Source organism: Sesamum indicum, linkage group LG1 (assembly GCF_026168435.1).
Source record: "Sesamum indicum cultivar Baizhima isolate 11 linkage group LG1, ASM2616843v1, whole genome shotgun sequence".
Taxonomy (NCBI): domain Eukaryota; kingdom Viridiplantae; phylum Streptophyta; class Magnoliopsida; order Lamiales; family Pedaliaceae; genus Sesamum; species Sesamum indicum.
The window spans coordinates 19,551,197-19,577,451 of record NC_142657.1 but is presented as its reverse complement, the minus strand read 5'-3'; the positions used below and the strand labels follow the sequence as shown (position 1 = coordinate 19,577,451).

General features: G+C 35.3%; 4 protein-coding genes and 1 pseudogene across 19 annotated transcripts; 4 read left to right on the top strand and 1 right to left on the bottom strand.

The window, feature by feature from the left end:
* The first annotated feature begins 54 nt into the window (after positions 1 to 54).
* LOC105167435 (uncharacterized) lies at positions 55 to 3,608 on the top strand (annotated as a pseudogene). The gene is made up of 2 exons (XR_002286993.2): positions 55 to 2,574; positions 2,843 to 3,608. The product of XR_002286993.2 is annotated as an uncharacterized LOC105167435 (transcript).
* Positions 3,609 to 4,062: 454 nt separating this feature from the next.
* LOC105167447 (ATP synthase subunit delta', mitochondrial) lies at positions 4,063 to 6,963 on the top strand. Its single transcript, XM_011087170.3, has 2 exons — positions 4,063 to 4,437; positions 6,260 to 6,963. Exons 1-2 carry the CDS (start codon positions 4,186 to 4,188, stop codon positions 6,602 to 6,604), a joined length of 597 nt encoding a protein of 198 aa, XP_011085472.1. The 5' UTR covers positions 4,063 to 4,185; the 3' UTR covers positions 6,605 to 6,963.
* Positions 6,964 to 11,488: 4,525 nt separating this feature from the next.
* On the top strand, positions 11,489 to 12,282 carry LOC105167450 (FCS-Like Zinc finger 3). The gene is made up of 2 exons (XM_011087184.3): positions 11,489 to 11,715; positions 11,833 to 12,282. The coding sequence occupies exons 1-2, from the start codon at positions 11,603 to 11,605 to the stop codon at positions 12,014 to 12,016; spliced, it is 297 nt and encodes a 98-aa protein (XP_011085486.1). The 5' UTR covers positions 11,489 to 11,602; the 3' UTR covers positions 12,017 to 12,282.
* Positions 12,283 to 14,701: 2,419 nt separating this feature from the next.
* LOC105167520 (uncharacterized) lies at positions 14,702 to 19,941 on the top strand. Of its 8 annotated transcripts, none has more exons than XM_088879823.1 (6): positions 14,702 to 14,855; positions 14,978 to 17,764; positions 18,516 to 18,613; positions 18,744 to 18,854; positions 19,290 to 19,387; positions 19,490 to 19,941. In XM_088879823.1, the coding sequence occupies exon 2, from the start codon at positions 15,192 to 15,194 to the stop codon at positions 17,532 to 17,534; it is 2,343 nt and encodes a 780-aa protein (XP_088735949.1). In that variant the 5' UTR covers positions 14,702 to 14,855; positions 14,978 to 15,191; the 3' UTR covers positions 17,535 to 17,764; positions 18,516 to 18,613; positions 18,744 to 18,854; positions 19,290 to 19,387; positions 19,490 to 19,941. The 8 variants fall into 8 exon arrangements, with proteins under 8 accessions (XP_088735949.1, XP_088735943.1, XP_011085613.1 ...); XM_020693995.2 differs by having other exon boundaries at positions 14,715 to 14,855; positions 15,024 to 17,764; XM_088879817.1 differs by having other exon boundaries at positions 14,709 to 17,764; positions 18,516 to 18,588.
* A 189-nt stretch (positions 19,942 to 20,130) lies between these two features.
* LOC105167457 (putative serine/threonine-protein kinase PBL19) lies at positions 20,131 to 23,204 on the bottom strand. Of its 8 annotated transcripts, none has more exons than XM_020694006.2 (6): positions 23,146 to 23,204; positions 22,873 to 22,955; positions 22,068 to 22,479; positions 21,717 to 21,977; positions 21,441 to 21,563; positions 20,131 to 21,053 (listed from the first exon to the last, which is right to left on the bottom strand). In XM_020694006.2, the coding sequence occupies exons 3-6, from the start codon at positions 22,416 to 22,418 to the stop codon at positions 20,508 to 20,510; spliced, it is 1,281 nt and encodes a 426-aa protein (XP_020549665.1). In that variant the 5' UTR covers positions 22,419 to 22,479; positions 22,873 to 22,955; positions 23,146 to 23,204; the 3' UTR covers positions 20,131 to 20,507. The 8 variants fall into 8 exon arrangements, with proteins under 8 accessions (XP_020549665.1, XP_020549667.1, XP_011085525.1 ...); XM_020694008.2 differs by having other exon boundaries at positions 22,068 to 22,482; positions 23,146 to 23,192; XM_011087223.3 differs by lacking the exon at positions 23,146 to 23,204 and having other exon boundaries at positions 22,869 to 23,139.
* Positions 23,205 to 26,255: the final 3,051 nt, after the last annotated feature.

Sequence of the window (26,255 nt, the reverse complement as noted above, 5' to 3'; positions counted from 1 at the left end):
TCCGTACCTCCAGTTATACTAATTCTAGATGGTCTTAATTGTTAACTCTTCTAAAGTGATTACTATCTCGCTCTTCTTTCTGGTGGGATTGTGACCTGAGAATGCGATTGAATTATGTCCCATCATCCTAACAGGATATCCAGTAATGTTCCTTCGCAAGTCGTGCACTAGGTTTTTAGCTGTCTTAGACATGTTGCCTGATTTTTAAATCGAAGGGTGAGAGGGACAAAGTTGTACTACTGTGGGAGTCCTGTCCCTTGGTAATATCAGCTGAAAATTGTGTGGAACAATTCACTACTACTCTATTTGATTGTTGAAAAAACTCTTTAATGGATGAGAAACTTCAATGCTGAGAATGCCTTTCTAGCTAGGTGCTTCAGTGAGTTTTTTGTTTGTTTGTTTGTATACCCATTTTGATAGGGCGTATTTGTAAATGAACTATTCCTGAATAGATGGTACCCGAGGAAGTTCTTACGGATTTGTGGTTTCTGATTATGCTGCTCTATTCCTTCTTGTCAACTCTTAGATAATGAGATACCTAAAGTGTCCAAGAAGACGCAGTTGACAGTATGTGCACTGTAATTATGCAATCTTCGCATTACTTGATATTGATATTGCAGCTTCTCCGAGGCTGTCTGGTCTGATCCATCCAAGGCACTCAGACTGTAAGCTGTGCTGGGCTTGGCACCGGCACAAATAGAGGTAAAGAGACTTATCTTTCTCTATGTCGGTCTCATAATCCTTTTGTTGAAACCAATTATCTTGTACGGAAACGGTGCTTGGTTTATTTAACTCTGCAACTACAGAGAGTAAAAGGAGCTGGAAACATTTTATTCACTCTTTGTTTAATTTTCTGCATTAAGGTATTCAATTGGTGGCCTTAGGTTTCTGAAGGAAAGTCACAGTTTTCCATTTGTAAAAATTATTTTGGGTCTAAGATTCCTTTTGGAGATCTCTAAGTTTTGCAAATTTGCTCGTATGTCAAACCAGAAATAATTGAGACTTCACTCATAGTGACTTTTTGAGCATGTAACCTACACAATTCACAGACCTTATGTGTGTCTATGATCGAGCCTGTTTTTGTTAGCATGGATTTTAGGTAAAACTTAGAACTTAGATCACATACATTAATGAGGGGGCAGCATGTAAGTCACCTGTCAATTTTTTGAACTGTGGTAATTCAGTTGGCTAGTTGCTTTGGTGATTTTGGGTTTGTGATGCTCATTTCTTGAGAAAATCTATTTCTGTTCCAGTGAAGCATGAGAATGACAATAGTTTTGCTTGCAAGTTGGTGAGCAAAAATGAATTGAAATAAAATATCAGAGAAGGAGACCCAACAATAATTTTCTCTTTCTTCTGTTCTTTGGATGAATATCCTTGACGATATTTGTGTAGTGGAGAGGGGTTGAAGCTATCTAACCTATTTCTTTTGGACTTTCTTCTTTTTTTTTTTCTTTCTTTCTTTCCTGTTTGTTGCCACTTGGCAATATTTGTGGCAAGGCTGCTGGATTGGTTTTCGACAAAAATGGCCATCAACAGCCGAAGGATTTCATCTTGGGTTACATTATTTAGTTCTGAATCAATGTTGAGCATGTGAGCTACTAAATCATTTTTTATATTTTTGTTTATTTTTTAGGGTAAAACTTTGACAAGCACACTGATACAGATGCATCATCACATTAGTTATTTACTTTGGTCAGCAAAGCTGAATTGCCTAGTTCTTGCACTGTAGATTGTAGATTTAAAAGGTCAACAATCAACAAGTGAAGAGAAGTGTTTGCTTGCAAGAAACATCACTTGACCAACTGAAAGCTACTCACACAGTCAATTGATTTAAGTCAGAATATTGTTTTATTTTTCTGTGTAGAGAAACATGTTTTTCTTTCCGTTATTTATGATGACAAATTGCTTTGAATTCTGATGATCATAATAGCAGGTATATATCTATTTTCGCTTGTATGTAACATGCTAAAAACTTGAACTTCTGGTTAAGCATGGATAGCAGGCTATTTGAGGCTGCACAAACAGGAAATGTTGAACTATTGCTTGATGCAATAAGATCTGATCCTCTTATTCTCAGGAGAGCTGCAATATCATGAACTGCTGGAGATAGTGCATTGCACATTGCCTGCCTGGCCGGACATGTCTATTTCGTGCATGAATTTCTAAAACATGGTAGGGAATTCACTCGGGAACTGGATCAGAATGGCTTAAGTCCTATACATATTGCTATGGCCACTGGGATATAGAAATTTTACAAGAGCTCCTGAAGGTGGATATCGGATTATGCTCATCAGGGGTAGAGAACGAAGAATCCCCCTCCACTATGCATTGATGAAAGGTCAAGTTGATGTTGTTAAAGAACTGATTCTTGCTGGGGTGGGATCCATTAAGATGGTAACATCTCGAGGAGAAACTGCTCTACACCTCGCTGTCAAGAGTAACAAGTTTGATGTTTTGAAAGTTTTGATTGAACATATAGAGAGCTCCCATAATCTGGGGGATGTTCGTAATAAGAAGGATGAGTAAGGCAACACCATTTTGCAACTTGCAGCTGCAAAAAAGCAGCATGAGGTAATATGGCAACTTGTAACTCATTGCAGTGCCTTATGTTGTTATTATTGTTGAAACGATACTTACTCGATATAAACAAACGGAAAGAGCAAGAAAAAATAAAAACAAAACAGGTAGAGTGGAAAGGAATAAGCACCGTGAAATAGGTCCACCAGAAAAGAAGTTGGCAAATCTGATGGAAATAAGTGAACTTCTTGTAAACTTTGTGTATTTATACTTGCTTTTTGTTGTCTTGCTTTTATTTGGAGTAACCCATGAAAACTTTCAGGTCCTTGACCCTCTTGCTTAAGAGGAGCCCTGAATCCAATTCAGGGATTGAAGTGAATTCCTTGAATGAAGTGGGCTGTACAGCCCTAGATGTCCTACTTGTACCAAGTGAGGTTGGTGACATTGAAATCGAACATCTGATCAGGCAAGGTGGAGGATTACGAGCCATAGACTTGTCAAGACAGCCTTCAGGCATGAATAGCTACCCAAGAAGGACTCTCTTGAAACTGTTCAAGTATGACGGTCAAAGAGATACCCCAACCAAGGTGAGACATGCTCCTTCTAATAGCCACACTTAACCCTCCAAGCATGCAGAAGGTTAAAAGAGACATTGGGGTCACTGCCAGGGCCCCAAGGCCTGGCCTCCCTCGCCCAGCCAAGGTCCGTGGCAGTAGAAGTTCCACCGAGGACCGTAATTTCTTTCTACTCAGCGGATGTGTTCTGGTTCTTCAACGCGCTAGGCTTTCTTACTTCTCTGCACACGATCAATATCCTCATTCAAGGATTCCCACTAAGATTGGAGCTGCGAGTGCCGATGATGATATCTTACATGACATCCCTGGTGAACAGGCTATACATTTTACTTGATATATTTGTTCTTACTCTAATTATTGGATTGCCATTTTTTATCGTGATTGTGATTAGGGTCTGTAGACATGTTTCAAAGAAGAGGCCCGTCGAGGAGGTTTAGCCAAAGTGAGGGATTGCAATGTGCTATTGAAAAAAAGATAAAACTCTATTAATCCATATAAGCATTGCACGAGAAATTATTAGCGTTGGGGTGGAATTTGGATAATATGATCGTTCTTGATTAATTATAATTATAGCAGAATAACAGTTAAATGGATTTGAAACTCATTATGCTGTTAAGATTTCAAATTTTGGTTTTGATATAGTTATCGCACATCACTAAAGTCACGATGATATCACTAAGAACATATTTATTATTTAGTATTTTTGCTTTTCGTTTTAGTCAATTAGAAATTAGTAGTAACAATGTTTCAAATTATTGGAAAAAGAGTTGTGTATAGACATTAATCTTTCGAATATACAAATACAATCATCCATTTTAAAAAATATACACCCAGGGGCGTTATAGTCATTTGCAAAATTTTATTATTTAATTATCTTTGCATTTTTAAATCAATGATAAAAGTCAAATTTATATTTTTCCAGGAGTGTTAAAATATAATTTCTACAGTTTTTAGGAGATAAATGTAATTTATATTTCCAGAGGGGTTGAGGTGTAATTAACTCTTATTCTTCATTAATTCCGACAAAACATACCACCCTCTTTCTTTTCCTTCCGACTTGCGAGCCGACCGATCATTTCACCACACCACAATGTTCCGCCGTGTCGCCGTCCGCCTACTTTCTCACCTCCGCCCCTTTTCCTCTTCCGAGGTTCCGACTGAGCCGGTGGCGGATGACTTGTTTATGGCAGCTTGGAGGCGAATTGTGCCCAACCTAGACCCTCCCAGAACCCCATTGGCCTTCATGCGGCCGCGGCCTTCCACCGCTTCTGCGGCGTCCACTCCCTCCAAGCTCACTATCAACTTGGTCTCTCACTATTCTTCCGCACTGTCCAATAAACAGGTGTTTTGTTTTAATCCATTACGGGTTCTTACGGTTAATGTGTAATTTCCTTCGTTCTGATGATTTTTTTCCTTCTTTTTAATTTGTGTTTGGGTTTTGTGGAGTATTGGGCATCTCTTATCACTTAATTAGTTGACCTCCTTGCTAGATTTTTTGTTCTTTCCGTTATCTTGTTTCGAATTTTTGCACTGATATGACCCCAGTACTTTGATATAGATTGAAGATATATCTCTAAATTTCTTATTTTTGAATATTTGTCTGTTTAATTTGATTGGTAGCAGAATCTTTCTCGTAATCTGATATGATTGTAAGTTGGTAATTTTGTTGATTGGTCCATTTTCCTGTTCTTTTCTTATTATTGTTTGTATATGGTCCGGCTTCTAAACATATTTTGAATTGTGAGCATTTCCATGGTTTTCACATTGTGTTGTATAGACCATTATGCAAGCTGCAACTCAACGTTAACGACTTTGTTGTGTATTTCTTTGTTATAGCTGTGGAATCAAGATATTAGCTGATTTACGGTTGTTCATCTGAAAACATTCGTCTTCTGTGACAGACAGACTCTGTTTCTGTGGGTTGCAGTTTAGGACTATTCATTTCTTGTTCAACATTGTGCCTGCTTGGGGTTTGCTTCACAACTTAATGGAGAATGTTTGACACGAAAGCTCATACATAGTTACTCTGTGATGTCTGAGCTGGGACCTCATCTCTTTTGACTTCTCCTAAAGCCTTGTCTCAGTAAAGATTTGAATTTTCAGTGTTGTAAGAAGCATAGAGTTCTGAGTCTTCACTTAGACGCTGATATGCATAATGAATGACCAAAGGTCCTTTGGTTTCTAGTTGTCTCGGTTTCCAGGAGAGGTTAACACTTCTAGAGAAAAGAGGTCTGCAAGAAGTGCTGAATCTTATATTTGGTTAATAGCACGTAGGCAACGAGATCTGTGAGCAACAGTGACAAAAGTTATGGTCAAATTGTAAGTTTAACCTTACGAGAACCAAAAACAGAATAGAGTTAGAAGTGTCAATGGATCTGACCAGCCTCTTAGGTTCTCTGGCATACTACTCATATGATGGTACAAAATGGACCCTTAAGAAATAAATATTAGAGTTTTTCAAGCATTACTGAGTCATAGCATCCCTAACTGGCTTATGCGAGTCTGTTCATTCTTTGTGCCTTCACAATTGGTTTTTAGGTGGAAGATTCCACAAAATTCACTTGCTCACCCATTTAACAAAATTTAAGAATTAAAAAGTTCAACCAAGACATTAATAAGTTAAATATTGACTATTAAAATCTGTGGACTCTAGATGAAATCAGACCCGCTCTATTTTTTCCTCTCTTTTTGGTGGATTTGGGCTATGTATCACTGGCGGGGGAGAGAGAGAGAGAGAGTATCGCCAAGTTTATATATTAGATGGTTCTCTTTGCTTGTAATCCTCTCTGGTGAGCTAATGAAGAAATATCTTTGACTAATTGGATCATGCTCCTTTGTTTGCCCTGATTCTTGCCGATGTCTCAAGAAATTGAGGTTCCTATTATTTGTGTTATCGCAAAATGCAGTAGTGAGTTGTTACTCATGGTTCTGCTTACCTGTTGTATAATAATAAGACTTACTTGGAGGTTTTACCTTTTTGCAAACTTTTGAGATGTCTTGTGATTCCACTTCATTGCCTTGTGCTGTGGGTAGATCATGTTTATAATCCGTGGCGTGTTTTTCCCCATCGAAGATGGGAAGGGATTCATTAATGATATCTGCTTTTTTCTTGCTCATTTTGCCTTTATGTCTGCCACCTAACATTTTACGTTCCATCACATTAGGTTGACATGGTTATAGTACCTGCCACCACCGGGCAGATGGGTATTCTCCCTGGACATGTAGCATCAATATCAGAACTAAAAGCTGGCCTACTTTCCATACACGAGGGGGACGAAGTGACAAAGTACTTCATTAGCAGTGGTTTTGTGTTCGTCCATTCAAATTCCGTTACTGATATAATCGCCATTGAGGCTGTTCCAATTGAACAAGTCGACCCAGATTCTGTCCAAAAGTACTTCAAAGAATTCACTCAAAAGCTGAGCGCAGCCTCAACCGATCTGGAGAAAGCTGAAGCGCAAATTGGGTTGGACGTTCTAAGTACTTTACATTCTTCTCTTTCTGGATAGTCCATTTGGTATCAATTCTCTGATATTCACTTATTAGCTGACATTTTGTTACTCTGGAGATGCTAATATCAATTAGCTCTGTCGACAATTGGAAGTCTTCACTATCTCCTTTTTGTATAGTGCTGTTTTAGGTTCGAAACTATTAGTCATCGTTTATTAGGTTGACATATATGCTTCTCTGTAAATTCTAGTAGAACCATTCTGGAGAAACCTATGGACTCAGGCCTCCTTTGGTCCTAAATCTTCCCAGTATTTAGGACTTCATTTAGTATTGTTTTCTCTTGTAAATATGCATCGTAGCGTCCTTGCAGTTTATTTATGATACGTTTCCATGTCCTGGGAAGCTGGTTTTGTTTCTAGCTGATGATCATTCAGTAATTTATGCTTTAGCATGCTCCATTTTATAGCATAGACCTGAAAGCAACTACATTTATTCCTCGACCTCCTAAACTATTTTTTATTTTTTGTTTGGGAGGGGGATAATTACATTTATACCTCATGATTTATAGTCTATTTACATAAATCATTCATGCATTTTGAAAATTACTTATACATTCATAAAAAATATCAATAACATTTATACAGATCACCCTTGTAAACCACACACACACCCTTCCAGAAATGTTAACATATTATACAAATTATTTTTATTTTTTGGCTGTCGGATATAGTTTCTATAATTACACAAAATAAGGTGAATTGTTTAAATAGATTATAGATTAGGGGTGTAACTGTAATTATTTTTTATTTTTTATTTTTTTTGGGGGGTGGGGGGAGTCTTTATTTTAAAAAGAATAAATAGTATATTATAAACTAATTTTTAAGCCAAGAATGAGATAGGCAAAAAAGAACACATAAAAAACGCTTATTAGTGTATCCTGGAGAGAAAATAAAAAAGAGGTAGAAAGTAGAAGCACTGAACACGATTTATAGGCATTGATTCCACGATTTGAAATTAATCCTTTATATAAAGCATTTGGTAGCTTTTTTTAAGCTACCTAAAAGCTTTCCCTATATGATTGGTAGCTGGAAAAGTTTGGCACAAGAAAAAAGTGAATGGACCTAACACAATTACAAAGATAAACAAAGACTCTACATCTACATCACATATTGGTGCTGAGTTCTATATATCTAAATAAGATATATCTATTGATCTATATATATTCATCTGTTTACTTATATTTGAACTATTTTAAATAGGGGATGAGAAGTACATGGTTCAATTAATGAATAATAAAATAAATTTACAATAAGTTCACATTAAGTGGGACAAATACCTACACGTTTTCTGGGACTCAAAATACACTGAAACTTGTTCATGAGACATCAATCTTAAGCATGAGGCTAAAACATTGTTGGTGCGCATTCATACCTATCTACATGTTTCACTACATATCTCCCATTTTAAATTTCACAGACATATTTCATTAGAATGTTATGAGTTTGACCCCATTTAGAACGTAAAAACTCTTTATTTTATATGAGTGTATTATAAGTTGACGATAACTAAATTATAAACTGAATCAGTAATTAGGTTTAATTCCTAATTGTTGGTGGTGCTGTGCACTGGCTAAGTTGGGCCATATTTCAAGGGATTTTGACAAATTTAACATTTGATGGCAATTAAGTTCCTTTAGTGACTATGAGCGTATTTGGTTAAGTTTATAAGTTTTTTAAAATATCTTATAAGATGTTTGCATGTTTATAAGATGTTGAAAACTTATTTGGTAATTTTTTTATAAAAAAAAAAAGAGCTTATATAAAAGGCAAAAAAAATAAGATTTTAAAATCTTATGAACTCATGTAAAAAAAATAAAAAAAAACTTCAACTTATTTTGAAAATTTTGATAAACTTCTAATCTAACTTTAGAAAATATTGATATAATTCGAAAAAAAAAAAAAACAGAATTGGAGATACTAATTATTAAATGCTTTTGAGCTTTATACCAAAATTTGGTATGACCACTCAAACAATGACACAATCACCAAGAAAAATAAAGGGGGGTGATGACATAATGGCACTTACTTTAAAAATGAAGCATCAAAATATGCACATGATAACAACATGTTCATGACTCACTTCCACCTATTCCTAACCTAACCATCTCAATAAACAAACACACAAACACAACTCAAGTCTTCCCCACCCCACCCTCCCCTTAGTTTAGTTCAGGACTTTCATCGAACACATGTTCAACAAAGCAGGAACATACAATTATTATTAATAAAGATGACAACAATATCCCAAGAACGAATATAAAAAAGAAAACAAGGATTCCCCATTTCCCATACATCATCACTGACTTGGCAAACCCTTCTTCCTCCTCTCACCATCATCATCATCATCATCCAAATTGACAAATTCCAAAACCACCCTACGTGTCGTTTGGGGCTCAAAATACATAAATGAGATGATTGATCACCTCTCGATGCGACCCATCAAACATTATTACATCTCACATGTCCGATCCACACTTTTCATTATTTATTTGTCGCCTTTCTTCTAACCTTAATCAACTCTCTTACAATAATTAACTTCTTCCTTCCTTCATATATATATTTGCTTATAAATAAGTATTGACGGGACTTATATTTGTTCGTTCTGACTCTAATATATTATATTTATTTTGAATAAAATAATTTAAGCTTCTTAATTATTGGAGGAGGTTTGTCGAGAATTTTTTCGACTCTATTTAAAGATATATTTATTCAGAGACAGAAAATCATGATTTTATTCAGACCATTAATAAAACTTTAAAAATTTGATTAAGCAAAGGAAGTGTTGGTAATAAAGGTCGTTTTAATAGTTTAAATTGAAATTCGTCTTGATCAATCATATTTTTTTATAGTAATTAAATTTAAAATTTCATGTTGCGTTTGATTTTTGGGGTACTAAATTGAATAATTTATTAAATTGTTTGACTGTGTCTTTATGTTTTGTGCTTCAAACTTCTTGATAGTCTATCAACAAATATTTATGTGGCTAGCATGATGGTAAATTTTCGACACGTCGACTAAATCATAATTACTATCGGAATTGAATGGTCGACAACGCTCACTGTATTATAACCTTTTTGTCCTAGTCATCGACATATGTCTCTATTGTTGTTTTCGACTCTCTCTTTTTCCTGCAAGCAGGAAAAAAAAAAAACACTATGTATTAATAATAATTATCTAATAAAATCACCATATATGCCTACAAAACACCCCACTCAAATTATACTCTTTCCGTACACTCTTAAAGGTGATGTTAATTACTATTCTATCCTCGTCGTAATCTTATTAACAAGTGTAATGATAAAATTTATCCCAAAAAAAGGAAAAATGTAATAATAATTCATTGGACATCAATGGTGCAAATTCTGCACCAGTCATAGTGGATCACGTTGCACCAGGCTGATCTGATCCTAGCCGTCCATCGCATGACCTAGGGAACAGTGACATCTCCCACAACGTAGCACGAGAAGCATCCAAACGCCACGTAGCATGGGGAGCAATTATTGGATGCTCCGCTGGTGACATCTCAGTGCCGCACGTGTAACTGTAACCCCCAAATCTTTCAACCTCAAAGCCAAATTGAATTAAGAAAAGAGGTAAGGAGAATATTATTAGCTGCCCGCGGGCAACGGGCAGCCGGAGAGACAATGGCGTTGATCTGAAACCCAACCCCACCCCACCCCATCCCATAATCCAATCCAACGTCCACAATCGGTCCCCCAAGTGGGCTCCACTTGTTTTGTTGGTTTATGATGGGAGGAGGCGGGACCCATGATTGAGGTGAGCAATTGGGGTTGTGGTGGGACCCAATCCTACGCAGCTCCAAGGTGGTGTGATGGGAAAAAGACAAAAAGTGTGTGTGAGTAGAAATCATGGAATTTTTAGGTGCCATGATGTAATGATTGATGGGGTTTTAGTGGTTTTTGGTTTCCACCTTTTTCAAGATGTCATTCTTTTGTTTCTTGTTTTTGCAATTCAATGGGCTTTTCTTTTTTACCACTAAAATTTTCTTGGATTTGTGTTTTTGCCTCAACAAATTGTAGGAATGACAACGAGTCGGATTCAAAGTTATTAAAAAAAAAACCTTTTAATTGGAATATAATAAATTGGATATATACATAAAATTTAATACATTCAAATTCAAAGCAGATGTAAATCCAAAATACCAAAAGAATGCACACTGACGAACCTAGTTAAGGCTTTTAAATCAGCGTTATTTGGTTTATGTTCATATGTAACTTGAATTTATTGTCATTCTTTTAAACTTTTTTTCTAGGGAGAAAATTATGATTTATGTATATATATATGTATTAAATTGAACACTATCTGAAAATATAATTTTTTTCAACATATTATCAGTGATTAAAGACCGTAAATATATGACTAAAATTAATAAAATTTGTTCTAGAACACTATGTATATAGAGTATTTTTTATTGTGCTCAAAATTTTAATTTACTATTATAATTTTCCTTGAAAAGTTAAAACCAAAAAAATTAGAAATATATATATACACACACATGTTAGAAAGAAATAAAAAAAAGTTTATGGGCCTATGAGAGATTCCCTTAAATACAAGGGGGCAAAATGCAAAAAAGTAAAAAGAGAATGACAATGTGGGCAGCAGAGCAGATGCATTGTACTGAACAGAACACTCAACCCCTTGGATTTGGGGAAAAGTAAACAGCCACTGGTTTTTATAATACTACTTTAGTCATCTTCCGCTGCTCCACCACCCAATGCACCCCAATCGCTCTCAACCAATAAAAGCCTCTCACCCCAAACTTGTGAAGAAATGTGATTAGTCAAAGTCAACGGGTGTTGCTGCTCCATCCACCACCCAAGATTAGCTATAGCCACCCCTTCCCACTATATAAAACCACTCCCACCCCTTGTTATCCTTCCCCTCCCACCACCACAATCACTCACAACTCTCTCCCACCACCTCCGCCGCCGTGAACCACCACTTCCTCCGCCCATAAACCCCATATAAAAAGCAAGAATGAGGTCAGCTGCGGCATACTGCGACTACGACAACTACCAACCCCATTTTCTTGATTCTTGCTTCCTTTGCCACAGACCACTCAACCACAACACGGACATTTTCATGTACAGGTATACATATATCCATACATAAACACTTTTCTGGGATTTTGGTAATAATCCTTACTTTGCTTAATTATTACATAATTATGTGACATTAATCAATTTCTCCAATCCTTGAATCTACAGAGGGAACACACCATTTTGCAGCCAAGAGTGCAGGCAAGAACAGATTGAAATGGACGAAGAAGTCGAGAGGAGATGGAAGGTTTCCAGCTCCTCCAAGAGATCAAACAGACAAACCTCATCAGACCCAGCTAAAGAATCTGACACCAACAAAGCTGTAAGAACAGGGACAGTGGCTGTGGCCTGAGATTTACACATAAGAACTATATATACATAAATTGAAAAGGTTTGATCTGTAAAAGGAGAGATGGGCAGAAGGAGTTGGATGAGATCATTTATGTCCATCCCACAATTTTGATTTTCACTTTTCTTAATTTGGTGTGCTGATCAAGATCATGGCATCTGAATGTGTATATGATGATGAGAGGATTGAGAGTCCTCTATTGGGATGTCATCAGCTATAAATCTTGGGGTGTTTGAATGCTAATCTATGGAAGTAGAAGCATTGTGTAAGGTTTTCTTGCTGTTTTTTATATTTTGTTTTTCGGATCAATTTCTCTTGCAAACTAAGAATTCATTTAAACTAGCCATTAGAGCACACTCGATCGTACGTATAATTTAAATTTTTATTATATTTCTTTCGTTCATTGAAAAAAAAAAAGGATAAAATGATAAAATTAATATTTTTTAAATTTGTATGAATAGAAAATTATTAATAAACTAATTAATTTAAAAATATGATTATTTGTGAAGAAAACGAGTAGTATTACCAACCATGATAGTAAGAATTTCTTACTTTATAAATAGTATAGATATAGATGTGTGGAATTTAATTTTCCAAGTTTAGAAAAAGGAAATATCCCATTTAATTAAATTTATCAAGGAGATGAATTTTCATACCTAGAGAAACCATTTCTAGCTGCTGAAAATCTTTAAAAATAAAAATTTCAAGAGTATTATTTATGGGGTTTTTTCTTATAATATATATTTTCTTTTCAAAATTGTAATAGTTTTCAACTAATTATAACAATAATACCAAATATTTATTATATTTTCAGTTCTCTTATGATCAACACTCAACACCTCTTCATATTTCCACTGTCTCAGATCAACCAAAGAACCTGAAAAACAACACCATATCACCAACCATAGCCATATGTATTTTCAACATTAAATTGATTCTTGAATGCATATATGTGTATAAATTATTTATATGGTAAAGTTCGCGTCTCATAATTAAAATATTGTGAATTTGAGTCTCAAAATATATGTATATGTCTATTGTTTTAGTATTTTCTTTTTTTTTCTCGTTTGAATATATTTATTATTTTAAAATATTAATGTATTGAATTAATATTTGAATTTAAATTAAATATTAAATGATATAATAAATGGCTGCTATTAAAAAAAATAAAAATTGGTGAGTTTCTAACTGCAAAATTCAAATAGAGTAGTTGTCACCATATCATCATATGCAATTTGGTATAAAAACCATAGGCCATGCAAGGAAAAATAACATTTTTTACTCTATATATATTAGTGATCTCATAAGTTATTTTTTGTCAAAATACTAAGCCACGTGCTACCTTTTTCGTTAAAATATGAACGAAATTTTACATAGAACTAAAATTGAGAATTTTTTATAATCTATAAAATCATTAATGAGAATCTTGTATCAATGAGACCAAAAATATACGATCTCTAGAATACGAAAAATACATCTGACCCTGCCATGTAGCCAAGTTGTCAAAAATCATGGACAAAGTAATATAAATCTTTTATCATATTTTAGTATCACATTGATATATATATTTTTTAAATAATATAATTAAATCAATCCATAATTTAAAAACATACCACGTACAATATACGTGTAGATATGATATCAACATGTAACCGAAACATCTTTAACCCAACCACTGACCCCCAAGTGGGTAACAGACTTTGGTGGGCTTTGGGCCATGGAAGTGGGCCAACAATCACCCCCTTATAAACAGGAATGAAATGAATTAATTTCTCACCAATTTAATTATGTGACATTATATATAGTATGTACATAGTACCCATAATATATATTTTTTTTATAAAAATTCAACTGTATAATACTTTTTAATTAAAAATTATACAAACTTTAGTTTTTTCAAGAGGGTAATATCTCAATAAATCCAACACTTATACCATGAAAAAGAAGTTGAAAAACTGGTTAAGCAAAAATCATCAAATACTCATCATATTACAACTCGTATTGTTCTTCAAATGTTGATTTTAGAGGGTATTTAATTATATTTATTAAAAGTATTTTATGAAATATTTTTACAATTTATAGTGTTAGTCAATTATGTACGTAGTGTTAGTCCGTGTAGCGATCATTGTGCTTGTAGTGGTTGCACAAGCGAAAATGTGGTGCTTGAATTGATATATAATTTAAAGATTTAGAGTCAAAATTTTGAGTTAGAATTTTTTTTTATTTGAATCAATAAATTATTATTAATGAAAATAAAACAAAACTTACTATTACAATAGACAACACCTACTATATAGTAAAACAATATTCTATGCATATAGCAATGTTCATACCCATAACCTCTACAGTGACGAGATTTCAGTTTCACCAACTAAATTAGGCCTTATTGACTATGAGTTTGATTTCTATGAAACACAATAGTTAGTATTCTTTCTTTTTTTTTTAAAGTATTCTCGTTAAGAATATATTAATTTGACACTATAATTTAAAATAATCTCTTAAAATAATTTAAACACACTTTAATTATTACATAAAAATCTAAACAAAATTAAAAATACATATTTATCACTGAAAATTGAAAATGAAAACATAAACAAACAGGGCGAGAGCCGAGATTAATGGGCTTGAGATTGCAATCAAGCCCAGGGGAACTATTTGGAGGCCCAAATCCATGGGGTTCTTTGTTTTCCCACGGCTCGTTTCAATTTCAGCGGTAATGGAATGAAGCCGTAAACCCAAAAGCCAAAACCCTCTTCAGACACCGTACGCCGGAGGCCCCATTTTCCGACGCAAATACCGGCGAGCATTGCGGATGTCTGCTGCTGTGCGTAGCAATCTTAAGGTCTGCCCTTCTTTCCCTCTCTTTCTCCACATAAGCTCAGAAGCGCTTGTTCACTTTCGGTCTGTTCCCCGCGATAGACTAAGAATTTGTCCTCAGTTGATTCAGTTTGTTTGCTTTAACAGCTCGAGCTCGTTTCGTGTTGCCTCAAAATTCGATTTTCTTGGACAGTTTTCACCTTTCAGCAGTAGTTACGACGATGACTCGTTCAACACTGTGATTAATTCGAATGAGAGGCGTAAACTCGCTGTTGGAATTTCAAAGATTATCAAACAGGGGAAAGGGTATCTTTTACAGGGATTTTCCAGCAATTTCTGCGCGTTTGCCCTGGTAAAGATCATGAAATTGCTTTTGAAAGAGGAGGCTGCAATTGCATTTTTCAAATATGTCTTTCGTGATCATTCAGATGGTGTAGTTCGACAATGTTGTGTTGCTGTGCATTTATTAGTGGCTGAAGAATTTAGGCTTATGGCCCAAGATGTGCTCGGGTGGGTGATTCAGGAAATAGGAGAGGAAAGGAGCTATAATATTGTGTGGCAAGAGTATTTTAAGGATGCACTGGACTTTTTCATTCTTGATGCATTAATGCGCTCTTTTACAAAAGCGGAAATGGCATCTTGTGCCTTGGAGGTTTTGGGTAGAATGAGAGAAGTTGGTCGGAGGCCGAGTGTTTCAGCAATTTGTGTTCTGTTAAAATTGTTGCTTAGATTTGGTTATTGTGGCAGTGTGTGGAAGTTGTATAGAGACATGGTTTGTAAAGGACCCATTCCTTCAATTTATATATACAATATGATGATTCTTGGCTTTTGTAGAAGAGGATGCATAAGGATTGGAGAAAGTTTGTTGTATGTAATGCAGAAGTTTGGATGTGAACCAGATGTGCATACGTATAACATTTTAATCAATGCGTATTGTGTTAGGGGTTGGACTTTGGATGCATTAAATTGGGTGCATCTGATGGTTGAAAGTGGTTGCAACCCAAGCCCCGCCACATTTAGTACAATCATAAATGCCTTCTGCAAGGAGGGTAATATTGCCGAAGCCAGAAAAATCTTTGATGGGATGCAAGAAATTGGAGTGTTTCCAAACACTGCGTTGTATAACGCTTTGATGGATGGCTATGTTAAGGCAAGAGAAATTGGTCTGGCAAATATGCTTTATGAAGAGATGAGAAGCAAAGGTGTGGCTCCTGATAGTGTGACTTTCAACATTTTAGCTGCAGGACATTACAAGTATGGCAAGGAGGAGGATGGGGAACAATTGCTCAGGAACCTATCAATGATTGGATTGGTTCCAGATTCTTCATTGTCTGATATATCAATTGGAGGACTATGTTGGGCAGGGAGATTAGATGAAGCTTTGGAATTGTTGGAGAATATGCTTGAGAAAGGGGTTCCTGTTAGTGTAATAGCATTTAATTCCTTAATTGTTGCCTATGGCAAAGCAGGGTTAGAAGACAAAGCTTTTGAAGTCTATAACATTATGGTGAAATTTGGCCTAACTCCTTCAGCTTCTACCTGTACTTCACTTCTTCTAGGCTTGACTAAAATTGGAAGGCTCCAAGAAGCCAACTCTCTTATATATGAGATGATAGAAAAGGGTTATCCCGTCAGTAAAGTGGCTTTTACTGTGGTTCTAGATGGGTATTTCAAGAAAGGGGATATGATGAGAGCTCAGGGTCTGTGGAGAGAAATGGAGGTGCTGGGGATGGCTCCTGATGCTGTTGCATTTTCTGCATTCATTGATGGACTTGCTAAAGGAGGTTTTGTTGAAGAGGCTTATGATATGTTCTTAAAAATGACGAGCAAAGGACTTGTTCCTAATAACTTTGCTTACAATTCGTTAATTTCTGGTTTTTGCAACTGTGGCAAACTAAATGAAGCATTGAAGTTGGAAATGGAGATGAGGGAGAGGGGTCTGCTGCCAGATCGTCTCACCTACAACATTATTATCAAGGGGTTCTGTAAACAGGGCAGGATGAAGTCGGCAACAGAGACCTACATTGAAATGCAAAGACATGGCTTTACCCCAGATATTGTGACTTACAACACTTTGATCAGTGGATACTGCAGGCAGTTTGACATGTTAAATGCGGAGTATTTGGCAAACACAATGCTGTCTAGTGGTTGGGACCCAGATGTTACAACCTATAACATACAGATTCATGGTTACTGCAGAAGCCAGAGGATGAATCGAGCTATTATGATGTTTGATGAGCTTATTTCTACTGGAATAGTTCCAGATACAGTTACCTACAATACTCTGATGAATGGTGTCTGCCATGATATACTAGATCGTGCAATGATCTTGACCGGAAAATTACTTAAGATGGCCTTTATTCCAGATGTAGTTACAACTAACCTATTATTGTCCAACCTACGCAAGCAAGGGTTACCGCACAGGACGGCGATGTGGGCAAAGAAGTTGAGGGAGATTCCCTTTGAGTTTGATGAAATAACATATAAGATTTTGGAAAAAGCATATCATGATATAGAAGAAGATATTGATTGTACAAAAGAAATAACAGGGAAGAGTCTCTTTATAGACTTCCTAATGTACATAACATATGACTTTATACATAGAAATAGGATGTATCAGAAAACAAGCTTTGACCTTTTTGAATTCGCTGACAATCAGTCCAGCACAACGCAGAAGCCATCAGCAGATGAGTATATGAAATGACTGCTTGATAGTGTTTGGTTTTGCTATATAAAGACATCTTCGGTACACCAGCTGGAACTTACACCTGGATCAGAATCTGGAAGTCTGAACGAATGACTCCTCAATGTGCCTCTTGTAGGTTTCTTTTATGAGGAACGATAACTTATTCGTCAATGACTCGCCAAACTGTTGAATTTCAAATTTAGAATGGCATGCTAATGCTATTACCATTGATATTTAACGGTTGAAAGGTAATTCTTGTTTAGCTACATGTTGGGCATCAAGTTATTCAAAGATAATGTTTATTGACTCTATTTTCACTGCAAATCCTGTACAATATTAGATTTTGTTGCCAAAGTCAAAGGCATAAGTTATAGTCATATGATTTGGTCGCAAGCTCCTTATCTGAATTTGGCTCGACTTCTAGAGTCTAAAAGTAAGATTTTTATTTGGGATGGATCATACTATGTAGATGTATACACGTATATATATAATATATATATATATATAATTGCAGATAAACAAATAAATCTTGCAATGTTGTAAAAGCAAGTTTGGTGCATGGAATGGTAGGACATGCTTCACTGCATATAATATCCTGTCTCGATTCTCAGCATCAACTGGCATGCACATTCTATTCTGATTATTGTTTTTACTAATGTAATAGTTGATCATGAGGCACTATAAAATATTTTATGTTTAAGAATGTCTTCAGTTATATAAGACAAAGCCTATTGGTATTCAAAAACACAAAGCAATCAGTTTAGGGGAGGAAAAGATGTTCCATGTCAAGAAGCACCTTGATTTTATAAACCCTTCATGTCTTAATGCTTTATATGTTTTTATCTGTTAAATTTGCATTTTCAATAATAATCTTGGTCTGGCTCTGAGGTAGATTTTTCTCAATGTGGACAAGTTGAGTTTGATAAAATTAGCACTCCATTTAGTTAACTATTTGCTTGTCTTTTTACTCGTCTGTACCAATTTCTGTTATTCTTTCAGGTTTTGCTCAATTTGATGAATGAGAAGAGAGCAAGCCGAATCACTAGTTCTGCACCATTCTTCTTTTTTGCTAGTGTGTATGGTTTGCTTCACTTAAGGTTATAAAATATTGCATATATCTCTGCTGAGAACATAAATTTTAATGTCCTGCCATTTTTATCGTGTTTTATTAGGTGACAATAACTGAGGTTGGCAAATTCTCATGACCTCACTTTAATGCCTATTCAGGTGAGGTGATGGGTGTTCAATTTGGCAAATGTCTTATGACCTGGACCGACTACCCCAGTCTCTATGTGTTGAAATCATATTGACCTTGAGAGAGTAGTCTTATAAATGGAGGTAAGAATTCTCTCTCATAACAAGGAGATTTTTAATCTTCTTAAATTGATATTCTATGTATAGGAAGGAAAGAACTTGGTCAACACTTGCAGTTTCACTTAGTATCAGCACCTCTCTTCTGAACTCGGATCAATGTTGTATGGTTCTTGTGAAATCTTAATTACTTTTGGGGCACTTCTACATATTGTGAAGTATGAAACTGTCCTTTGTATATTTAGTTAACTAACCATTTTTTTATGTAGAATTAGAGCAAGTTCTAGGTTCTTCATGAAGTGCTTCCTGAAGCTTTGGATACACTTTCACCCAGAATTTATCTCTCCTCATTATCATTTGTGTCTAAAACTGCTTGCTCTGAAGAATGTAACTGCTTCGAATGCACTAGTTCAGTCTGTCAGATCATTTATTTATTAACTTTGCACAACTTTGGTTTTACAGTGTTTCTTATGCCAAAATTGAGTAGGGATGAGAACAGCTGTGGTCTACACAGACTAACAGACTCAAACTCACCATCTGAGATTTCTCATTATTAGCAGGTGATAATTACGTTTCGTTTGAAAGACTAGTATGCATTCCCATATGCAGTTTGAGCTGTTGGTTCCACTTCATTACTGTTGACTTAATTATTTTTCATATAGGCTGAATTAATAATCTCATCTTGCAATTTGCCCCACGAATAACATTTGATGGGAGACAGCAACAGCATTTTGCAGTACAAGATGATGACTAGTTAATTGACAACCACATGTGTACAGAGACTTTGGTCAGATTGGTTCTAATGTTCTTTTTTCCCTATTAGCCTCGAACAGATGTCTCCATTATTTTTGGTATCCACACCTTTTAAGTGGGAACCAATTTAGTTCTTCCTTATGCTCAGTTAACACTTGATGATCATAAGGAACTCTGTAGGCTAGTTGAGATCCTAAAGTTTGATTGAGATTTGAACACACTGTTTCTTATTTCTGTAACTTTTAATACTAAATCCTCTTAGATGATCATTGTGTACAATATACATTGAACCGAAAGTAAAGAAAGGCAAGAGTTAACAGGTTTTCCTGTTAAGAGAAAGGAACCTGGTATTTCAGCTTCACTAACCTATGCATTTGCTGTCTGTTAAAGAGTGTGAAACTGCATCTAATAATGCAGCAGATGATAGATTAAGGAGCATTCAAGTTGTTGCTTTTAAGAAACTGAAGTAGCTATGGTAATTGGGTCAAGCGTTTAGGTGGTTATTCTTTAGTACAAGGATAGCTACAGAAAAGAAAACCAACCACCAGTATGAGAAATTTAAGCTCAGATTGAGTTCGATCACACATGGCAAGTAAAATAACACTGCCGCACAATTAATTGGATGAAAGTAGAAATCAAGACTGGATGAGAATTTTCCAGTAGGGGGAAAAATACTCCCAAGATGAACCATGTGATAATATATTAACTTGGCAGTTCAATTCTTCTCCTTCTGCATACCTTCTCAATTAGCAGAAGTCTACGATTCATTCCTTCAGACAGTTCTCTACTAGATTATATCAGTGTACTAGCTTTTAAGCTGACAACTCAAAATCTGTCACAAATAAGTTCCAACACATGCTTTCAACCTGCTACGTTCTTCGACAGCCCCGTAAAGTCTTAGGCATTTCCAACAAACAGAAATTTGATTTATGTCACTTTGGCCCTCTGCATGATCATAAACCTCCTTCCACTCACTCCCCCCAGATTCTCACTTATTTTAGCCAAATGTGCGATTCTCCTCTTGGCTGATTCTGATGCCCCCTTCTCTTTCACAGGCTTCTCCTCCACTGCGTTATCTTCAGCATCCTCCAAATACTTTGTGGGAGGGCTTTCAGCATTCTCAACCTGAACTATTTGCTTCAAGCTCTCCACCACCTTGCTCATCTTTGGTCGGTCTTTTGCACTTTTTACCAAACAACTATCGGCTAATTTGGCAATTTTACGGGCTGCACTGAGTGAGTACTGATTCTCAAGTCTCGGATCCATGATCATGCCAAATTTCCGGCTATCAGCAGGATACTGTTTCACCCAGTCCAGCATTTTCTGCTCAGACCTGGGTCGGTCCCTTTCCAGGGATCGTCTGCCCGTCAAGATCTCATACAACACAACTCCGAAGCTCCAGACATCACTCTTTGAGGTAAGATGTCCTGTCTCTATGTAATCTGGGGCTGCATATCCATATGTTCCAACAACCTATGAACAGAAAGCAGAAGCTATCAATCTTTTGAAAACTAACCACTGATTGCAAATAAGATCTCAAATTCTTGAAAGTCTATAGTTAATCTTTTCTGTTTCAGCCATATAACAGAACAAACAGGACAGCAAGTTGCAGAAGTTACTTAAAGTCCATGCAATCTTTCATAAATTCCTTCATATTCCGTTTCAGAGGAAGGATTTAGAGAAATGATTAGATTGATTTGAAATCCACCATAATAACTGAAAAGAGGTCGCTCAAACATTTGAACTCCGTACAAGCTAAAAAGAATTTGTTGTGAATCTAAAATCCTTATCTTCAAACACGTTAATCCAAACGCGACCTTACATGAAATGCTTATGCTATGTGTACCAAAAATGACATACCGCAGTAGAAACATGAGTATGACCGGGCGTTGGCCCCTCCCTCGCAAGCCCAAAGTCCGAAAGCTTTGGCTTGAACTCCTCATCCAACAGCACATTCGATGACTTGAAATCCCGATATATAACCTAACCATTAACAGAACTAAGTGAACAAAGCAAACCATCTCATCTAAAGTTTCAAAGATGAACTCTTCCCAAAGATCAATAATTCGTTAGCTGGACTCATTCATCATTTCCGCAAACACACAGCAATCAAGGGCACAAAAACAAGAAGGGAACCTGGATTTCTAATTCTTCATGGAGATAAGCCAATCCCTGTGCCGCCCCAAGCATTATCTGCAGTCTCCGATCCCAGGATAGAGCAGAATGAGCCTTGTTGAAAAGATGATCTTCCAGGCTTTTGTTAGGCATGTATTCATACACTAGTAGCCTCTGTATACCTCTCTCTCCATCCATAGCACAGTATCCGATAAGCTTGACAAGATTGGAATGCTCCACCACACCAAGAAACTGCACTTCTGCTACCCATTGCTTGTGACCCTGAACTTGTTCAGATAAGCTCACTTATGTTTCGTCTTGCAGTACTACAACCTCAGCATTGTAATGGAATAGAATTACATGATCATTTACCTGATAGCCGTCTCTGTTGAGTTTCTTGATAGCAACCACCGAAGGTTCACCCTTGCCATCAACAGGCTTGATGGTTCCCTTGTACACACATCCAAAACCGCCTTCGCCAATCTTAAGTAATCTACTGAAGTTACTTGTTGCTTGCCTTAGCTCCGCAAACGTGAACACCCTCAAATTCTGAGCTTTCTCTTCGTATATTTCAGGAATAGTACGTGGCAGAGAACCTGAACCAGAAGACTTTGTTACTCTCTCAGCTTCTGATGTATCTGATTTGTTCTGGTTTTTCAAAATTGGTGCTGATTTCTGTACCCTGCTTTTAACTCTATCCTTGAAATGATGAAAACACTTCATCTTCAAAACTGAAAGAAGCTATCAAGATTCAATTTTTGAACTCCAGTGCTACCATAGAAACCTGCTGAATACAGCATGAATACAACTATAAATAAAAATAAATTTAAGGGAAAAAAAGTAGATAGATAAATAAAATTATTACAATGGAACCTAACATAAACCAATGACAGCCCAGTTAACTAAATGTTAGAAATTCATAGCAGAAAGAAGAATATCCACTTGGAAAATTTGTTGAAGAACAAATATAGAGAAAAAAAAACCCTGATTAAAAAAGCTTGTGAACTTCAATTTTCAACAAGAACCATAATCACCCAGGCAGGATAACAGCAAGAAAATGGATATGATGTCTGTTCAAGCAAGAAATAACAGAGAACTGAGCTATTATTCTATGTGTGTGTGTGTGTGTGTGTGTGTGTGTGAGAGAGAGAGAGAGAGAGAGAGAGAGAGAACCTACGAAATAAGCAGATGAGGTGTGAATTTAATGCAGACACAGTAAAGCTGATGATGGCTCATAAATTCTTGAAGTTGTTGTCTAACCTGTAATAAAAAGTTTATGATTTTACCATCGGCTGTTACAATATCTTCCTGGTTCTGTTCAACAGTTTGGACTATCTCTCAAGAGTCTTTCAACTCTCAAAATTAACCAAAACTATCAACAACTTGCATCAGATTTCTTTAATTTTCTCCTCTCTGCTACTATATATATGCATGCTACATAACTACTCACCTCTCTCTCTCTCTGAAATGCATCCAGGGCTGTGAGTTCCCCTGGAGTGGATCATGTGATATGTAAAGGGAAGTTCTTGATTGGTGGTAGTAGTGGTGGGTGGGTGGGGGGGGGGGGGGGTAGACTGGGTAGTAGGGTGTGTTGGCGCTGTCTTAAAAGAAAGGAGATGAGCCCACTTTGTGGGAAGCTTCACCTAGTACGTACTTAGGATTGCCTCACCGTGGTCTAGAAGGAATCTACTTTTCCGCATGCAAATTGGTCGGTTGTTGTCCCAAATACCATTGAAATTATGTACATATTATGGGACTATTTCAAGAATTATAATATATATATATATATATATATATAGTTATTGAAATAGTCAAATTAAAATTTCAAGAAGTGGGTGTTAGGCAAATTAATCTGAGGAAAGAAAGAGTTTTTGCTCACCAAATCTCTCATACCAAACAAGGTATTATGAAAGAAAAAATGAAAGAAGTAAAGAAGCAGTGATAATTTGAGTCTTTTTCCCCGACAAGAGATAGACAATGACACAACTCCTTTCCTAAGATTTCATTTTCTTGTTTTCTTTGATTCATTCCGCAGAGGTTAGGTACCACAAAATGGACTCACACACGTCTGTGTATATATTCACCAACTCAAATAGGGGTCACCTTTAGATTTTATCACAAGCTTTTAAAATTAATTATACATCAAATCACAACGACTTGCAGCAGTAAAGAGCATTACTGGTCAAATCTGCCACCTTCTTCATATAAAATTATTATATATAAATGATAATTATTGAGTATTAGCACATTTATGTGGACTTTTGGGATGTGGTAGTCTCATTTTTTTGGCTCTTATGGAAAGTAAAAATCTTGTGCACCAATTTGATATTTTTAAATCTAGGATAAATTACAATCATATTTTATGAGATTTGACATAATTACGAATATCTTTTTTGTTATTTGAAAAATTATCATACCTCATTGATTTTAATAGTCATCTAACAATTAGCCCAATCATTAAGATTCCATTCGTTTTTCGTGGTGAACTGGCCGAAATGCCCTTGCGGGTTAAAAAATTTTAATTTTATTTATTTTTAAATTTTTTTTATGGACTAAGTGGGTAATCTTTTCACAATTTTTAAAATTTTTCTATCCATCCCATTCCATTTGTTTATAAGTTTTTCATTTTCTTAAAAAAAAAATAAAAAATATAGTAAGGGTAAAGTTGACAATCTTATACCTCCATCTAAAAATTACATAATTTCATCAAATATCAGGGAGTATTTGTAATTTTTCAAACAATAACGAGTATTTGTAATTATGTTAAACCTCATGGAAAATCGTTGTAACTTACCCTTAAATTATGTTGTGGTAGTTAAATGTGCCCCATCTGTAACAAATTGATTTATTTAATTTAATTTAATATAAAATATTTAGATTAAAAAGTGCAAAAATTCAAGTTTTATATATAACGTGTACATATTAAAAGAAATTACAAAATTAACATTATATGAAGCAGCATAAAATAGGTCAAGGGAGGAAGAATTAATGCCAGATTTGAAAATTTAAATTAAATTAGTTTGAGATTAGAGTTTCAGTCATTTATATATTTAAATGTCCAATTAATTAATTAATTCATTAATTGTGGGATGTACATTGACTCTGGTCTCCCCACAGTCCTGCACAAAATGTCTCGATATACTACTAAATTTATATGTATTAGCACCATACATAAAAGGGATAATTACATTTACACCCCCCATTTATTATCCTTTTACACAAACTATTCTTGTCTTTTGAAAAATTACAAAAACTATACCTAATAGCCTTTAAAGCCCAAAAAAACCTGTGTTGACTAGGTCAACCCTTAAAATAAATTTTTAAAGACAAAAATGCCCTTGAATTTTAAAAGTTGTCAGGGGTGGTTTTTATAATTTTTCAAAAGACATGAATGGTTTGTATAAAATGACAATAAATAAGGGGTGTAAATATAATTATCTTATATAAATATATATATATACATGTAGTCTAAATGGACCCATTATTACTTTTTATAACATATAGATACGATCATACGATTCATTACATTATTCAATAACTAAGAAAAACTATAGGCAATATTGAATCAAATTTCAAATTAAAAAAAAGCTTTTACATACAGAGCAAAAAAAACATAAATAATTATAAAAATAGATATATACTCATATTTAGAGTACTCGAACTTATAACCAAAATTTTAATTTTACCATTTAATTAACACTTCATTAAGAATGTTGATTAAAATTAATAAAAAATTATAGATTTTAGCTATTTCCTAGGTCTGACCAACCTTAAGAATTGAGTTGGAGACAATCAATCTTCTTAAAACTAAGCCAATATTTCTTGGATGTCTACACATTGAATATTCATGCCGATCACATTCACAACAAATATAAGTTTGTTCACCTTTTACGACAAGTATGGTATCTTCATACTTAGCATCACAACAAAAGATAGATACTGATGCAGAAATCACAGCCACAAGTAAAAAGTTGCAGCGTATACTAATTAATTATGGGTGCACAATGACTGTCAAACGTTATTCTGCAAATAAGGCCAAAACATTAACTACAACTCAGAATTTTGACAAATATTTTTGTGATGGGTAAAACCGCGATTAATGTTGATTAATCGTGGTCAAAATTTAAATTTTTGCATCAATTATATTTAGAGGAAAAACGTATTTGTTTGTATTGTTTAATCTATTTTCCAATAATGGTGGTTGATTGATCCAAAATATTAGTGAAAACGAAGCCAATTTGGGACAACATTCAAGAAAGCGGAATCCCAAACCTCAAAATGTTGCATTGTATTAGACCAACATAGGCACTATACAAACACATTTGGTGCATCCCAAATCCCAAGTTGTATTATACATCTCCGCCTTCTTCTTAAAAGATCAATATGATAAGTTATGACAATGCCTAAATTAAATAAAACTTGATAAATTGGTAAGATGTACCGATGGAGAGTTCTGACACTCGTCCTTATTTTTATGTCATGATGTGCATTAACGGCTGATCATGATTTCACGATAAAACTCTATTAGCCCACATCAGTGTTTCATCTCATGCGTACGAA

Coding starts and splice junctions, on each gene's coding strand:
- LOC105167447 (XM_011087170.3), top strand. CDS start 4,186: ATGTTCCGCCGTGTCGCCGTCCGCCTACTTTCTCACCTCCGCCCCTTT. Junction 4,438..6,259: donor CCGCACTGTCCAATAAACAG/GTGTTTTGTTTT, acceptor CCATCACATTAG/GTTGACATGGTTATAGTACC.
- LOC105167450 (XM_011087184.3), top strand. CDS start 11,603: ATGAGGTCAGCTGCGGCATACTGCGACTACGACAACTACCAACCCCAT. Junction 11,716..11,832: donor ACGGACATTTTCATGTACAG/GTATACATATAT, acceptor TTGAATCTACAG/AGGGAACACACCATTTTGCA.
- LOC105167520 (XM_011087303.3), top strand. CDS start 14,826: ATGTCTGCTGCTGTGCGTAGCAATCTTAAGGTCTGCCCTTCTTTCCCT.
- LOC105167457 (XM_020694006.2), bottom strand. CDS start 22,418: ATGAAGTGTTTTCATCATTTCAAGGATAGAGTTAAAAGCAGGGTACAG. Junction 21,978..22,067: donor TCAACAGAGACGGCTATCAG/GTAAATGATCAT, acceptor GAACAAGTTCAG/GGTCACAAGCAATGGGTAGC. Junction 21,054..21,440: donor ATACTCATGTTTCTACTGCG/GTATGTCATTTT, acceptor TTCTGTTCATAG/GTTGTTGGAACATATGGATA.